We start from the raw sequence: 18,035 nt of genomic DNA on the forward strand, positions 1-18,035 counted from the left end.
GCAAGTGCCTTGCTAATTTGCCGGGTAGAATAGCCATTCTCTTTGAAAACCCTCTTGAGATGGGCAAGCTCTTCAGGCAAACTATCTGTATCTGACACTACTTGAGCTCTGTGTACAAGTTTTTTAAAAAAATGGTTCAAATTGCTCTGAGCACTATGGGACTTAACATCTGAGGTCATCAGTCCCCTAGAACTTAGAACTACTTAAACCTAACTAACCTAAGGACATCACACACATCCATGCCCGAGGCAGGATTCGAACCTGCGACCGTAGTGGTCACGCGGTTCCAGACTGAAGCGCCTTTAACCGCTCGGCCACCAGCGGCCGGCCAAGTTTTTTTTTTTTTATTTTTTATTTTTTTTATTTTTATTTTTTTTTTAAAGTACACTCGTTGCTTGCGATGGGTGATGGCAGCTGGACGAATCGAAATACAAATCAGTATATGTGGACTTTCGATAAACCGAATGCCCCAGAGAGCCATCACTCTTCTGTCTAACTAGCACATCCAAGAAAGGGAGGCAACCATTTTCCTCTCAAATGGTTCAAATGGCTCTGAGCACTATGGGACTTAACTTCTGAGGTCATCAGTCCCCTAGAACTTAGAACTACTTAAACCTAACTAACCTAAGGACATCACACACATCCATGCCCGAGGCAGGATTCGAACCTGCGACCGTAGTGCATTTTCCTCTAATTCCATGGTAAACCGAATGTTCTCATGAATGGAGTTGAGGTGATCTAATAACTCCATTAATTTTTATTCTCCATGTGGCCACACTACGAAATCAGCAGCCCTCAAACCAACTGTTTTTTGGAGGTACGTGGATGACACTTTCTGCTCCAGAGGAAGACGTCAGAGAACTCCGATAGCCGCGGCAATTGACAACGCCGAACACAGCTGAGTTCTGCAGTTCCACCAGCGGGGGCGCTGCTGGCGCGCGGTGTGGTTCGTCTCTCCATATGATTTTGACGCATGCGCGGAATACTCGCTGCACGCTATACGTATATTACGGAACGGAGGGCGTCTTCGTCAGTACCCGCTGGCTACACCAGCTCGCTGCATAGCTAGCACTGCAGAACTGTGCTGAGGAGACACCCAACAAGACAACCTACGTGTGAAGACGCATTACATCGGCATGCATGGGAGGCAAAGCAATAACTGCTGCGAACTCCATCACACATCGGAGGACAAGTTATCTCCGTGCAGATCCACGCGAGTCTTCGTCAGTCTTCGATGGCTCACCTGAGGATGGCTGGCAGTTGTCCAGTCGAAATGTCGTGGATGGAAGCTAACGACGACCGGCTGCAAGCCCGAAATCTTTTCAAAAGGCAGGTGTTAGACCTTGTAAACTTGTGGGGTGGTGCATATATATCGACGACACATTAGACATGGTGAGAAACAGCTGTGTGTTTTCCCAAGACATCCTAACAGTCTCCACTTCGACATTAAAAAGCTGGAGGTAGAGGCAGAAGAGGACCAATAGCTAGACTTTCTAGATGTGCTGGGTACGAGAAATGCTGAAAACATGGGTCGCAGGGTGTTTAGAAAACCGATACACACCGACCGATATCTGCTCAAACTTTCAGATCATCATTTAAGTCAGCAAAGAGGAAAGATTAATACGTTCGTAACACGTACAAGACGAATTTCTAACATAATTAATCTAACAGTATTCGCTCTAGAACTCACAAAATCAATGTCCCTCTGAACTACCGTAAAAGGCGTTTCAGTTGCATTAGTGAATATATGATCTGTTTCCACACATGGGACATGTTTATAATGTTACGATATATCGTAGCATCTTTGACACTCAAATGTTTGTAAGCACTTTGTATGTATCAAAACATGTGGGTGCATGTTAGAAATCTTTTCTGTGACAAATATAAAGTGTTCAGTGAGAAAAATTTACGTGTGCAACGATAAGAATGCAGTGGGAATGCATTCACACCTGTTCGACGAAAACTATGAACACAAACACTCCAAACCGACATTTCACGTAAGTCACATCCTGTGCAAGTCTGTAACGCAACCATCTGTGTGGCGTGCTTACAATTATGTATTATTTATATTTTAGGACAATTAACCTGTAAAAAAACGCACCACATGTTCTAATGAAAGCATCAAAACCGTCTTAAGATGAATCGTAATGATTCGAAACCGGTAACAGTACGTTTTGAATAATGGAAATGAAAATAAATTTGTGGCTGCTTGCTGTCTCAACACTATCAAACCATGATAATGCTCATAAAACAGAGAGAGAGAGAGAGAAAGAGAGAGAGAGAGCTACATCCCATCCAATTCCAAGGCTAGTGGGCAGGTCAATTTCGGAGTCCGTAATATCGTTCAAATGTTCGAGAGCGATATGAAATAAAATTAGTCTATTGAAGGAACATGACAGGTATGTTAGGAGGATTTTGATAAAGTGTGTTGCACTCATACAGGTAACGGCACAGGAAAGCTGCTGTGGCCAATACAGGGGAATTTTTCAATTTTTTTGAGTCCTCATCAAGTATGCGTACCAGAAGACATAGAACGAATTCAGAAAAGTGCAGGTAGGATCTTAACAGGGCAGCGTAACCGACACTGGAGTATACCGGAAATATTCAGGGTGTTGAATAGGAAGTTCTGGAAAAACGCGACATTGGCTCTCGAAATCCGACTTGATAAATCTAGAGGCCCGATATTATAGGAAGACGGCACAACATAACCTGTGTCACTGTCTCGTGAAGGGTTAATGAGAATACGATGATGGATTAGGGGGCATTTGTGGTGTGCAGCCAGTCACTTGTTGTGTTTGGAAAGAACTACATTTCGGTCTTGGTGGAGTCGCCAGTGATTGTTGAAATCGAGTTTCAGAATGTTTTACTGTCAGGCGCAATTACACACAATTTCAACAGGAAATTACCGGTTTCGTCCGTCAGCGACGACGTTCAGGTAATGAGAAGAAAGCAGGAGCTCAAGCAAACCACGTTGTCAGATACTATTCACATGTCGAACCATTCAACAATTACATACTTACAGAAACACATTATACCTCCACATTTTTGTCTAGGACGTACTGTCCGAGACATAAATTAACAATATTTCCAGTCCACTCACTCAGACCGAGGTGTTCGGCAGGTTTTTCTTGGTTGTAAGGCAAACGACAGAATTGGAAATTTTCTCCCATAAATTCCCACTGGGGAACCCCTGGACCCGATACCAGTTCTCATGTAGTCTGTCTAGATGAGCAGTTTAGAACTCTGCAATGAATCCGTCTCTCGAACAGCCTGCCTTGTGCATCAGAGCAAGTAATGAGGAGCTGAAAAGCACGATGGGTTACAGAGCCAAACAGTTACATATTTTCATATTTTTGGCTAGGTCCGTGTTGTCACTGGTACACATTAAATGTGGATTCGAGCTCATGGTTCCGACCAAGGAAAATGACTCAAATGGAAGTCCATTCCCATACCTACCCAAACATTTCGAAGTAGGTAGCCTTTATTCCATTCTCATTTATTTGCGATCTGGCTGAGAAGAACCAAGCTGTACGGTGCCTCAGGATACCAAGCAACCTCTCTTGCTTATTAGGGCAAAAGAGAAAATTTAAAAACAAGTTCTTTGTCAGTATCGAGAAAGAAAATTCGTATTGTAACTGTTAAAACATTAGCTAAGTACAGAAAAATCAGTGATCATCCCGATAATGGTAGATGCTGTACACAATTAGGTGATAAAATTGACCCCTGGTACCTAGAAGACCTGCTCCACACACATCCTCTGTGCCCAGGCGGTAGAACAGAGAGAGAGAGAGAGAGAGAGAGAGAGAGAGAGAGAGAGAAATAAAACCAAGGGTACTAAGCTTTATGTGTACAATCGCCCACTAGAAGACATTTCATACCACTATAATTATTTTCATAGGTGGAAGGTAGTTAGACACATACGGTAAGTTTCATTTCACTCGTTAAGCTTAATTAAGAGTAGTACCATTACTGTTTCCTTCACAGCAAGATTATAGTGTAGTAAACGAAACTCAACCAAATTTTCTAAAAGTTCTGAGTGTTGGAGACTGGAGGTAAAGTTACTCACGTGAAGGTGCAGGACATGTCGATACACATGACGTTCAGCCAGAAGAAGGCTGCCAGGAACGTGAACTGTACGACGAACGCTGCAACAGACGATCACAAGAAGTTAAGATTTCGTCTTGGTGGCACGCTAAAGTAAATCGTAGTGACAAGAATGACAAAGATCAGGTGGAAACTGCTACAGAATATTTTCTCGGTGAATTTTTATAAGTGCAAGAGATTCATGCAGTCTTCTGTATGCTAACTGCCCTCAACCAGCTACCAGTTGCTCATAAAAACAAATGCTATCTTTTGGTCCTGACATACCGAATACTACGTCCTTGAACTTTAAGCTTTGATCTGTGCGCACACAAACACACACACACACACACACACACACACACACACACACACAGACACAGAGAGAGAGAGAGAGAGAGAGAGAGAGAGGGAGAGAGAGAGTGAAATACATTTCAAGAAACCGGCTAGGCACATGTATACAATCTGTTAGCACTTGTTCATCTATACGCAACGTTACCTGCACTTGTAATGTTCCGTAAGTTTAGGTGGTGCACCACATTGGATTATTGTTTGAATTGTTGTAAAGCCATGATTAATTGGTTTTACTTCAATAAATGAATAAACAAATGCATTATAATTTATACATATTTTAGGCGCTGCCCGCTGTCGTTGACAATCCTGGATGACATTAATATATTTATTATGTGGTCTGGAAATGTGCTTGTCTTGTGATGGTTTTGAGCATATGATCGCTTGTGAAACATGTTTCTAGTATAGTTATCACACCTGCAGGACATAAATGAAGCGGTGTGCAGTTCGCCCGTAAGACCAAGTAAATTAGCAATGGTAATTCTGGGAGGTACATGTGGTCAACCAGTCTTAGAAACGACTCCGTATTCTGGGCACCGCAGCTGTGGTAGTACATTATTTAGCAAGAATTTAGCAGTGTTAGCAGACATGTATATTGTTTCCAGAATGAGATTTTCACTCTGCAGCGGAGTGTGCGCTGATATGAAACTTCCTGGCAGATTAAAACTGTGTGCCCGACCGAGACTTGAACTCGGGACCTTTGCCTTTCGCGGGCAAGTGCTCTACCATCTGAGCTACCGAAGCACGACTCACGCCCGGTACTCACAGCTTTACTTCTGCCAGTATCTCGTCTCCTACCTTCCAAACTTTACAGAAGCTCTTCTGCGAACCATGCAGAACTAGCACTCCTGAAAGAAAGGGTATAGCGGAGACATGGCTTAGCCACAGCCTGGGGGATGCAAGAAGCAATCCAGGAAGCAAACAGAAGGGAAACTTACAGTTGTAGCGACTGGTTGGCCCTGCTCAAAATGCAGATGAATGTTTTCCCCCTCCTGAAAACGTTTCCAAAGGGGTGAAACGACGCTGTCGCCAATAGTAAATTGCCAGCCATTTTATTTGCGAACGGCTTCTAATCTGCCAACAACCGCTTCTCGTGCAGTGTCGTCATTCCGGCGGCAGGAATCATTTGCACCAACAGCACACACAACAACATTAAGAGACCTTGTATTGGCTTATAATGTATGCCTCTTCTTACCAAATTTTCCCACCGTAGTTTAGCCAGCGTCATGTTCCCATGACGTAGTGTATTCTCCTGGATCTCAAAGATCCCTTAACGTGTGGACTATCGGCTCGAAAGCATCCGGACACTACTGTGTAATGTTGAATGGACTACTAGATTTCACGAGAAGCAGAAACCGCCAGTGTAAAACAGAAGCAGTATCACCAAAGTGGGTCCGTCAGGAGGGCTGACTTCAAACTTGGACTAGTCACTGGATGTTACCGGAGTAACACATCCAACAGGAACATTTAAACCTCTCTTCATCTGCCCAGGTCGACTGTTGGTGATGAGACATCCAAAAGTTGATGGCACATTAGGTCATGCCGTATATCGGAAACCAACACACACAGATCTATATCTCCATGCCAGTAGCTGCCATCATCCTTCACAGACCATAGGTGTCCTTAACACCTTAGTGCATGGGGCGCACTGTGTATCCGATAAAGATAATTTGCAAGAAGAGCTCACATACATCAAGAGCATTTTTAAATCGAATGGATTTTCTCCGCAACAAACTCGTACAGCTCTCAATGCAAAACCTAGATTGCTGGTATGTGATGGGAAAGAAGATGGTAATTCCTTCATAGCTAGTGCGTTTTTGCCCCATGTGGGTGCTCTTTCCTCGAAGATAGGCTATATTGTTGAGAAACACTGTGTTAGGTGATATACCCCCCGCCCCCCCCCCCCCCCCCCCCCCCCGGAGATTGCATCTTTATTCGGTTCTGTGAAGGACGATTTATAGCTTTGGAAAGCGGGTGGGTATCAGATTCCTTGCCGAAATTGTGAGAAGTCGTATACAGGTCGAACAACACGCACTGTTCATGAGTGATGTGTGGAGCATCGAAGATACACACGCTTATTACAGCCAGACAAGTCAGCTGTGGCCGAACACTGCATTGATACAGGGCATTCCATGAATTACAGGGATGTGATGATTTTAACATAAATCTCTTCCTTTTGGGAATCTGTTTTCAGGGAAGCTATAGAGATTAGATTAGCTAATAATTTATAAATAGAGATAATGGTTTTAATTTGGACAAAGCATGGAATCCAGCTCTTGGGGTAATTAAACTGCAGAGAAGTCGTCACGGTGTCACCGCCGCCGATCAAACATCGATAAGCGAATAGAATGTCTGTACGCCTTCGCCACAGGCATCGCATGTGTAAAAGCGTATTTCTTTGCCGCCGACCAGCATCTGCGACCCGCACGCGCAGTACTGCTACGGTGGAGCATATAAGGCCGCGCTTGGCATCTTGTCGTCAGTCTTGTGACTCACTCTGAGGATCACCGGACGATACGCTGCTGAAATATCAGTGGAGAAAATTTTATTTGCGCGGCTGCATGCCCGAAATTTAATGGACTATTCATTACGCGACGACAAATTGAAAATGCACTCACTGAAAGCGTCCCCAACAGAGTTCAAGCAGTCGTAAAGGCGAAGGGGGGACACAACCCATATTATTGTCCACTAATAGGTGTCCGGATGCTTTTGATCAAGCAGCTTATAGTCGACGATGTTTGAATATCACAGCCGCTTATGATTCACGTTCCAGAGAGTTATTTAAACTGGTCTGTCATGCATCTTCAGGCAAGGCGACGAACACTGTCGTGTGCTTCTCACGTTGCCCAATTTATTGATGCACTGTATGCCGCTCTGGGCAGGTGCCAAGATCGCAGTAGCGCGACAGTCAACACTACTCGCCCTACGTCAGCAGGAAATGAAGAATTCCATGTTTTTTCCAAGTAATAGGGCTTATCGCATAGGATCACCTTTTCCGCCATGTGTACATTTAATCGTTATTCTCGTGTATTTTTCCTTTATTTATCGAAATCAGAGAAATTAGAAATGAAAAGGTAATATCCGTAGTACCACAGGGAAGTGTGATAGGACCGTTGCTGTTTACAATATATATAAACGAACTAGTAGAAAGCGTCGGATGACCTTTAAGGCTATTCGCAAATGATGCAGTAGTCTATACCAAAGTAGCAACGCCATAAGATAGTAAGAATTTGCAAAACGACCTGCAGAGGATTGATAAATGGTGCACACTCTGGCAGTTGACCCTGAAAATAAATAAATTTAACGTTTTGCGCATACCTAGGAAATGAAATCAACTTCTGTACAGTTACACTATTGATGACAAACAGTTGGAGACAGTAAAATACACTACTGGCCATTAAAATTGCTACACCACGAAGATGACGTGCTACAGACGCGAAATTAACCTACAGGAAGAAAATGCTGTGACATGCAAATGATTAGCTTTTCAGAGCATTCACACAAGGTTGGCGCCGGTGTCGACACCTACAACGTGCTCACATGAGTAAAGTTTCCAACCGATTTCTCATACACAAATAGTAGGTGACCGACGTTGCCTGGTGAAACGTTGTTGTGATGCCTCGTGTAAGGAGGAGAAATGCGTACCATCACGTTTCCGACTTTGTAAAGGTCGGATTGTAGCCTGTCACGATTGCGGTTTATCGTATCATGACATTGCTGCTCGCGTTGGTCGAGGTCCAATGACTGTGAAATGCAGAATATGAAATCGGTGGGCTCAGGAGGGTAATACGGAAGGCCGTGCTGGATCCCAACGGCCTCGTAACACTAGCATGGCTGTAACGGATCGTGCAGCAACGTCTCGATCTCTGAGTCAACAGATGGGGACGTTCGCAAGACAACAACCATCTGCACTAACAGTTCGACGTCTGCAGCAGCATGGACTATCAACTCGGAGACCATGGCTGCGGTTACGCTTGATGCTGCATCACAGACAGGAGCTCCTGCGATGGTGTACTCAACGACGAACCTGGGTGCACGCACGAACGGCAAAACGTTATTTTTTCGGATGAATTAATGTTCTGTTCAAAGCATCATGATGGTCGCATCCGTGTTTGGCGAGGTCGCGGTGAACGCACATTGAAAGCGTGTATTCGTCATCGCCATACTGGCGTATCACCTGGCGTGATGGTATGGGGTGCCACTGGCTACACCTCTCGGTCACCTCTTGTTCGCATTGACGGTACTTTGAGCAGTGGACGTTACATTTCAGATGTGTTACGACCCGTGGCTCTACCCTTCATTCGATCCCTGCGAAACCCTACATTTCAGCAGGATAATGCACGACCGCATGTTGCGGGTCCTGTACGGGCCTTTCCGAATACAGAAAATGTTCGACTGCTGCCCTGGCCAGCACATTCCCCAGATCTCTCACCAATTGAAAATGTCTGGTCAGTGGTGTCCAAGCAACTGGCTCGTCGCTATACGCCAGTCACTATTCTTGCTGAACTGTGGTATGGCGTTGAAGCTACATGGGCAGCTGTACCTGTACACGCCATCCAAGTTCTGTTTGACTCAATGCCCAGGCGTATCAAGGCCGTGGTAGTTCTAGGTACTGATTTCTCAGGATCTGTGCACCCAAATTGCGTGTAAGTGTAATCAAATGTCAGTTCCAGTATAATATATTTGTTCAACGAATACGCGTTTATCATTTGCATTTCTTCGTGGTGTAGCAATTTTAATGGCCAGTAGTGCATCCAGAGCGATCTTAAGTGGAATGACTACATAAAACAGATAGTGGGAAAAGCAGGTACCAGAGTCAGATTCATCGGAAGAATGTTACGAAAGTGTAACTCAACCACGAAGGAAGTGACTTATAAGGAGCTTGTTCACCCGATTCTTGAGTATTGTCCATCTGTCTGGGATTCCTTTCAGGCAGGACTCATAGAGGAGATAGAGAAGATCGAACGAAGATCGTCTTGGGATCGTTTAGCTGGCGAGAGAGCGTTACGGAGATGCTAAACAAACTGCACTGGCAGACGTTACAAGAGAGGCGTTGTGCGTCACGGAGAGATTTACTATTGAAATTTCGGGACAGCAGTTTTCAGGAGGAGTCGGAAAACATATTGCTTCCCGCCACATACATCTCGCGTACTGACCACGAGGAGAAAATTCGAGATGTTAGAGCCATACAGAGGCTTACTGACAATCATTCTTCCCACGCACTATTCGCGAGTGGAACAGGGTTGGAGGGATTAGATAGAGGTATCGAAAGTGCCCTACGCCATACACTATTAGGTGGCTTGCGGAGTATGATGTAGACATAGATGTAGATGTAACATTTGACATTGGCATTTCCGATCCAGCGTCCTTAATTAATTTTGTAGTCTACTATTGTTAAAGTTCTTCTTTTCTTCACCACGGAAACGCCCGGCCACTATTGTGGGAATGACTTTCGGACCTTGTTCAAAAATTACCTGCTGTTTTATGTTACCCATTTATGATAACTTCCTTAGGATATCTAAATATCCAGAGGCAGAATTACTCTGATTTCTAAATTAATCATCAGACATGCTGTTATGGAACCAGGAATGATATTGTCTTCAATCCGAAGACTGGTTTTATGCAGCTGTCCACGCTATTCTCCCTGTGCAAGCCCCAGCATCTCTATAGCCATCTGCACCTGCTTACTGTTGTCAAACCTTCATCTCCTCCTATAATTCCCCTCCCCCTCTCCCATACACAGCTCCCTCCATTAGGAAACGGTATCACAAATTTCTTTCCTCCCCAATTCTGTCCAGCAGCTAATCATTAGTAGTACGAGATACCCATTTAATCTTCAGCATTCTTCTGTAGCACCACATTTTAAAAGCTTCCACTCCGCTCTTGTTGAACTGCTTGTCGTCCACTTCCACACGAGGATACACTCCAGCAAATATCTTCAGGAAGGACCTCCTGACACCTACAGTTACGAGAGCCATCCAGAAAATAAAGAACATTTCTCCAAAGCAAGATGTTCTTTAATAATACTACAGAAACTCAATATACACGTTTTGACACATACTTTGACTACTTTTCCGCGTAGTCCCCCTTTTACATTGAGACATACGTTGTACCTTGTCACGAGTTTGTGTATACCGTGTGGCTGCCTTGCTATCGAATTAAGTCACGACAGCATCCTTCAGGTCATTTGCGAAGCGTATACCAGCAAGCTGCTCATTCAGTTTTGGAAACAGGAAACAGCCCAACGGTGCCAGGTCCGGAGTGCAAGGAGAATGCACGAAGATGTCCCACCGGAATTTCTCATGCGGCGAGGCGTGTGTCTGCTGGGCAGTTTGCGAACGTGTATTGTTGAGCAACAATAATTCCACGCGAGAGCTTGCCTCTTTGGCAGTTCTGCATCGCCTGGCTAAAACGTTCAAGAATAGCACTGTATGTGTCGCTATTGATCGTTTTGTTGCCTGGCATGAAATGGACGAGAGAGACGTCTTCACAATCGCAGAATACAAAAACCATCACTTTCTGGTTATATCTAGCTTATTTGAACTTGCGTGGCTTTGTGGCGACCGAGGATGACGCCACTCCATAGACCGTCGCTTCATTGTGGGGGTGTTATGATAAGCCCATGCTTCATCTCCTGTAACCATCTGGTAAATAAACGTATTGCCTTCCTTTTCGTAAAGCTTCAAGAACGCTAATGCAGCACCCACTGCCGCAGCTTTCCGGTCATCCCCGAGTATGCATGGTACTCACCGTGCACAGATTCTGTGGTACCCTGAGTACTGACTGAAAGATCCATGCACCATTAAACGATATACTACCTGGCACTGCACTGATGGGCTGTGCGGCTGGTCCCGGCGGAGGTTCGCGTCCTCCCTCGGGGATGGGTGTGTGTGTTTGTCCTTAGGATAATTTAGATTAAGTAGTGTGTAAGCTTAGGAACTGATGATCTTAGCAGTTAAGTCCCATAAGATAAAAAAAAAAAACTTCCTGGCTTTGTTCATGCACGTCGCTAATCGTGGATGTCGATTATCTCGGATGATACGGTCAATCTTTTGTTTCAGAGCATCTGTGATGACGGAGGGTCGTATTGATCTCTCTTTGTCATGAACGTCCGTTCTCCCATTCTTAAATATTATGCATCACTTTCGAAGACCGGCTGCAATCACTAACAAGTCTGCGGCGAACGTCACAGAGTCTAACATTTTCGCCAATTGGAGTGGCCGAGCGGTTCTAGGCGCTACAGTCTGGAACCGCGCGACCGCTACGGTCGCAGGTTAGAATCCTGCCTCGGGCATAGATGTGTGTGATGTCCTTAGGTTAGTTGGTTTTAAGTAGTTCTAAGTTCTAGGGGAGTGATGACCACAGCTGTCCCATAGTGCTCAGAGCCATTTGAACCATCTAACATTTTCCGCTTGGAGAAAACAAATAATATCTTGGCACCTCACAGTCGGCAATTTTCCCAATCGGCACAAGCATGATCACATCTATCTCTTCAGTTAGAATGTGACAATGTCCGACTTAACAAACGCATCCGACAACTGTCCGCGTCGCACTGAACACAAGATACCAATGAGCGGCTGCCTCAAGACAGGTGCGCGGACTGTACTTGCAAAATAATTGGAATAGAGATAAACATAAACATCATTTCTGCCCTTTTTATTGCTCATGAAAACCACACATTGCATGTTGTACCACCATACAGCGAGACCTACAGAGGTGATGGTCCAGAGTGCTGTACACACTGGTACCTCTAATACCCAGTAGGACATCCTCTTGCATTGATGCATGCCTGTATTTGTCGTGGCATATTATCCACAAGTTAATCAAGGCACTGTTGCTCCAGATTGTCCCACTTGAGCTGCGTCACGTCTTCCATAAACAGCCCTTAACTATCTATCCCAGGCATGACCGATAGGGTTCATGTGTGGAGAACATGCTGGCCACTCTGGTCGAACGATGTCGTTATCCTGAAGGAAGTCATTCACAAGAGGCGCACCATGGGGGCGCGAAAAGTCGTCCATGAAGACGAATGCCTCGCCAATATGCTGCCGAAATGGTTGCACTATTGGTCGGAGGATGGAAATCACGTATCGTACAGCCGTTACCGCGCTTTCCATAACCACAAGCGGCGTACGTCGGCCCCACATAATGCCACCCCAAAACAGCGGGGTAATTCCACCTCGCTGCAGTCGCTGGACAGTGTGTCTAAGGCATTCAGCCTGACCGGGTTGCCACCAAACACGTCTCAGACGATTGTCTGGTTGAAGGCATATGCGACACTCATCGGTGAAGAAAACGTGACGCCAATCCTGAGCGGTCCATTCGGCAAGTTGCTGGGCCCATCTGTACCACTCTGCATGGTGTCGTGGTTGCAAAAATGGACCTCGCCATGGACGTCTGGAGTGAAGTTGTGAATCATGCAGCCTATTGCGCACAGTTTGAGTCGTAATACGACGTCCTGTGGCTGCACGAAAAGCGTTATTCAACATGGTGGCGTTGCTGTCAGCGTCCCTCCGAGCCATAATCCATAGGTAGCGGTCATCCACTGCAGTAATAGCCCTTATGTGGCGTGAGCGAGGCATGTCATCGACAGTTCCTGTCTCTCTGTGTCTCTTCCATGTCCGAACAACATCGCTTTGGTTCACTCGTGATGCCTAGACACTTTTGTTGTTGAGTGCCCTTCCTGGCACAAAGTAACAATGTGGATGCCATCGAACCGCGGTATGGACCGTCTAGGCGTGGTTGAACACGAGCCTTGTACCTCCTTCCTAGTGGAATGACTGGAACTGATCAGCTGTCGGACGTCTCATAGGCGCTGCTCATGCATGGTTGTTTGCATCTTTGAGCGGGTTTAGTGACATCTCTGAACAGCCAAAGCGACTGTGTCTGTGATACAGTATCCACAGTCAACGTCTTCTTCAGGAGTTCTGGGAACTGGGGTGATGCAATTTTTGATGTGTATATATTCAATGTTAAGAAAGTTCTCTTTTACAGAAAATCTTTTCGTACTGTTCCTAGTCCGCATTTGATATCCTCTCAAGTTTGGCCATTGTCAGTTATCTTTCTATCCAAACAGCAAAACTCATCTACTAACTTTATTAATATTTAGCCTCTCTGATTTAATTCTACTACTTTACATTATCGTTTTACTTTCGATGGTACTCATGTTTTAACTCTTTCTCAAGACACTGTTCATTCCTTTCAATTGTTCTTCCTAGTCCCAAGCCATTTCTGCCGGCATTTTAGTGTCATCAGCGAAGCTGAAAAATTTTATTTAATTTTCGTGAACTTTATTTCCCTTTCATTTAATTTCATTTACTTCTTGCTCAGTGTATAGATTGAATAACGTGGAAGATAGGTAGCAACCCTATCTCACTCGCTTCTCGTCTATTGCCAAACCTTCATGTCTCTCTGTTTTTATGACTACAGCCTGGTTTCTGTAAAAGTTGTAGATAACCTCTTGCTCCCTGTATTTAAATCCTGCAACCTTCTGCATTTCAGTGAGTGTATTCCAGTCAGCATTGTCAAAAACTTTCTTTAAATACAGACGTGTTTCATGTTTGAAGGTGTTCACAAACCAGTTTCTTTTTAGATAGATTTCTCATTGAACAAACACAATTTTCGCTTCTGAAGTTACAGCATCATCAGTATTTTTTAACTTTATTTCTCATGAACACATGTTGTTGCTTTCGTGGTTTTCTGTATTTAGCGTTACAGCTATTTCTCTTACCAAGCTTGGCATTTTTCCTAGCTTGTCATTTTTCTGATTTCGCCGTTCACTGCACGGTGAAAAACAGCACTTTCAAATTTTCATCCTGTAACTGTTCAGAAAATACGATAAGAAGGCGAAAGATATCGAGAAACACACTCTTAGACGAACACTAACACAAGAGAGAGAGCTTCAGCCTCAACATGAACGTTCACAAACCATTTAATTACGTCTTTTTCATATCCAGCTACTAGAGTCACATTGCACATTGCACTTTGCTAAGAAACTGCTGTAAAAGAGGGAATACTCGTAAAGTTTAAAATCTGACGCTCTTCTCTTAACTAAGTTCGAGTTACAATGCCGAGAAAGATCACGTCCTAAGTATAAGCTGGCTTAAACGAAGTTAAACCTACGTATACTATTGTGTCATTCCTCGTCCGATTAGGACTGCCTGTTGCATTTATAAGATCTTTGTTTTTTTGACAAAAAATATCTAACTCCCTTCATTTGGTTTATGTATATTGCCGTTGGATGGTAAAGCTACAGCGATTATCAGTTGATTCATAGTACCTTTACTCTCATTCAATCACACATGATCAGTTTTGATATTTTAATCACCTTGAGATGCTGCAGCTACAATGACACTTCGTAGTTGCAAGTGCAAGACGACGGCCCTGAGCAGATTTATGCCTGTCTGGATGAGGTCAGTCACACGAGTGCTGAAAGGAACTCGTTAAACTTCGGTTACACGATAAGTCTAACCACAAAGCCGTAAATTCAACTAAGTACCTACGTAATACTATTACGAACAACTTAAATTGGAAGGAACACATAGAAAATGTTGTGGGGAAGGCTAACCAAAGACTGCGTTTTATTGGCAGGACACTTAGAAAATGTAAAAGACCTACTAAGGAGAATGCCTACACAACGCTTGTCCGTCTTCTTTTAGAATACTGCTGCGCGGTGTGGGATCCTTACCAGATAGGACTGACGGTGTACATCGAAAAAGTCCAAAGAAAGGTAGCACGTTTCGTATTATCGCGAAATATGGGAGAGAGCGTCACAGAAATGATACAGGAATTAGGTTGGAAATCGTTAAAACAAAGCCGTATTTCGTTGCGACGGAATCTTCTCACGAAATTCCAATCACCAATTTTCTCCTCCGAATGCGAAAATATTTTGTTGACACCGACGTACATAGGGAGGAACGATCACCACGATAAAATAAGGGATATCAGAGCTCGTACGGAAAGATACAGGTGCTCGTCCTTTCCGCGCGCTATACGAGATTAGAATAATAGAGAATTGTAAAGGTGGTTCGATGAACCCTCTGCCAGGCACTTAAATGTGATTTGCAGAGTATCCATGTAGATGTAGATGTAGATGAAGATGATAAAGATGCCGAAACCAGTTGTGACTGAATACGTCACATGGAACCGTGGCTAAGAATGAAGCTATTGTGCATTATATGTATGACATCAGGGACTGTCTTCTACATAGGAGAGCCTCTTTCTTCACTAAGCGTGACTTGTTGCTATCGTACTTTCTGTCACAGTAGTCTAAAGTAATCTGGATCATTAAGAATATTATATTCGAAAGAGGAATGCCGGTTATATTGTTATATTGTTTTTTTTTTTCATCTCCATTTTAACCTGGCTACTAAAACCGCTCAGAATAACCGGTTCGTGAAAGAAGCGATTTTCGGTTTTTCTTGCTGTTATTTCCAATAATAAACGTAGACATCGCACAGAGACTGAAAAATTCTAACACTCCCTCAGACTCTTGCGTTATACGTTTCAAGATACTGTACCTAGAATAAAAATATCGAAAAACAGGTAAACAAAGAAAAACGTGACCCGTATACTATTAGCTGCTTTTCTAGAGAAGTAGCGACGGGTGGATACTACAAAAAATCGCCGGTATTCCCCTAATGATTACAGTTTTTTTAAACTCTGTCCAAAATCATGTTGTAATCGAGAATCATACCCTGGGGCGCTACGAATAGTCAGTATTACGGGATGAAAACTGAGGTTGGAGAGCTCTTTTCTGCGTGTTATGCTGCCCCTGCCCATTTGAAACGGTTACAAACAGATAGAGATACACCACCTAGATAAGAACAGTAGCTCAGCTAGCTTCTATTTTAACTAAAGAAACACTGTTTCTAGCTTTGTTTCACAGTTTATTATTAATGTTATTGGGAAACCTAGGTTTCAAGTTATAAGCCCATTTTCAAGTACATTACTGATTCCCAAAGATGATAATGCACAAATAAACATGATGACAAGGCAAAGATAATCATCTCAACTTCTTAACGTATTGATCCATAGCTTAATGTACAATTACGTCAAAGACCATTTTTAACAAATTACATACATTATTAAGCATTCACCCATTGCAATGCAATGAGTGGACTAAAGCTATACATCAGCCAAGAGCTTTTTAACTACTGGACTGGAGCCAAAGTTTGGCTTCTATCCTGGGCTTGTAATCTCATCTAAAAGAGGTGAATAATTGCATTGTGTTTGCTCGTTTAATAACAGGTTAGGGGATATACACATTACTTTTTAATTTCTAAAATTTCTAATTGGTTCAGTTTGGCCTCCTTTTCCTCTGTGTGTGGAACGTGTGCATCTATTGCGTATTTGTGGTTATTGTTCAGGCAATGTGCTGCAAAGGCTGAATCAGGCTTCTTCAATCTCCAGCTTCTGTGGTGTTCCTTAAGTATGGTACAGATTGACCTCCCTGTCTGTCCAATGTAGCAAGACTGACACTCATGGTATGTGATTTTATAAACCCTACTTTTTGTGATAGCTGGTTGTTTGACTTTTGCATTGAACAAGAAACTACCTATCGTCTGAAGGACATAAAAAACCGCAGAGAAGCCCTTTGCCTTCAAGATGTTACTTATGCTATTTGATGTTTTCCCTATAAAAGGTAATCTGGACCATTTCTTTTCCTGTTTGTCTGTGTTTTTCATTTGGAACAGTAGAGACCTGGCTAGCTTCTTCATCTTTTTGCCTAAAATTTTATTAATGGTGGTGTTGCAGTCAAATTCTTTATTTATGGGTATTATTTTTATTGTATTAAGTTCCTGATCAAAGTCTTCTAGGGACATAGGGATAGAAAGAAGACTGTGGATTGTTTGTAGGTTATAGGATGTTGGGAGGAAGCCGGATGGAAGTGTCAGTGAAGGAATCTTTTCGGTAAATTTTAAATTTACGGTTACGTCTTCTATCTCTAAGCTTAAAGATAGAAGTCTCTTACATTCACGTTCTATGGTGGACGTGGACGGCCAGCACCTGTCGCTTAATCGTGGTTTCGCCATTCTTCAACCACTTTTCATAGATCTTCAAGACAGCAGCACGCGGACAGGTGACGAGATTCGGTTGAAACCTTCCTAAGAGACAGTTTCCGTTCCTTCCAACCTAATCATATAAACAACTGCAAATTTGGAAAGACATCAGCTGTAGAATGGAATGATAACGATGAAAATTTGTGCCGGACCGGGACTCTAACCTGCATTTTCCGCTTATCGCAAGTGGTTGACTCACCATTTTTTGTTGCTTTTTTAATTTAAAAAAAATACCAGGTACTAGAACTCGATTTCCCGCTTATGGCGCGGAGTCGCCTTACCATTTTTTAATTTTTATTTTATTTTTTTATTTTTTTGTTAAACAGAATATCTTTATTCTTAAAAAGCTGCCCTTCGAGGGGTAAAGAAGGTAACTACGAACAAAAAATACTGAAGCATAAACAGAACGTAAACGCCGCGTTCTGGCAGCAGCAACATTAGACTCGGCACCCACCGCTAGCATCAATCAGAACGTCCATGAATCATAACTCGTCATTCGGGCTGGGCACGTCTTCACGAAGAAAGGGTTCATATGATTCTGCC

At 43.5% G+C, this 18,035-nt stretch overlaps 1 protein-coding gene across 1 annotated transcript in view; it reads right to left on the reverse strand.

The window, feature by feature from the left end:
• Positions 1 to 18,035, reverse strand: part of LOC126419423 (probable G-protein coupled receptor Mth-like 3) — a 274,477-nt gene that overhangs the window by 80,713 nt on the left and 175,729 nt on the right. Inside the window, exon 7 of the mRNA XM_050086611.1 lies at positions 4,067 to 4,145. Coding sequence (XP_049942568.1) covers positions 4,067 to 4,145 — 79 coding nt within the window. The remainder of the gene's footprint in view (positions 1 to 4,066; positions 4,146 to 18,035) is intronic.

Source organism: Schistocerca serialis, chromosome 9 (genome assembly GCF_023864345.2).
Source record: "Schistocerca serialis cubense isolate TAMUIC-IGC-003099 chromosome 9, iqSchSeri2.2, whole genome shotgun sequence".
Taxonomy (NCBI): Eukaryota; Metazoa; Arthropoda; class Insecta; order Orthoptera; family Acrididae; genus Schistocerca; species Schistocerca serialis.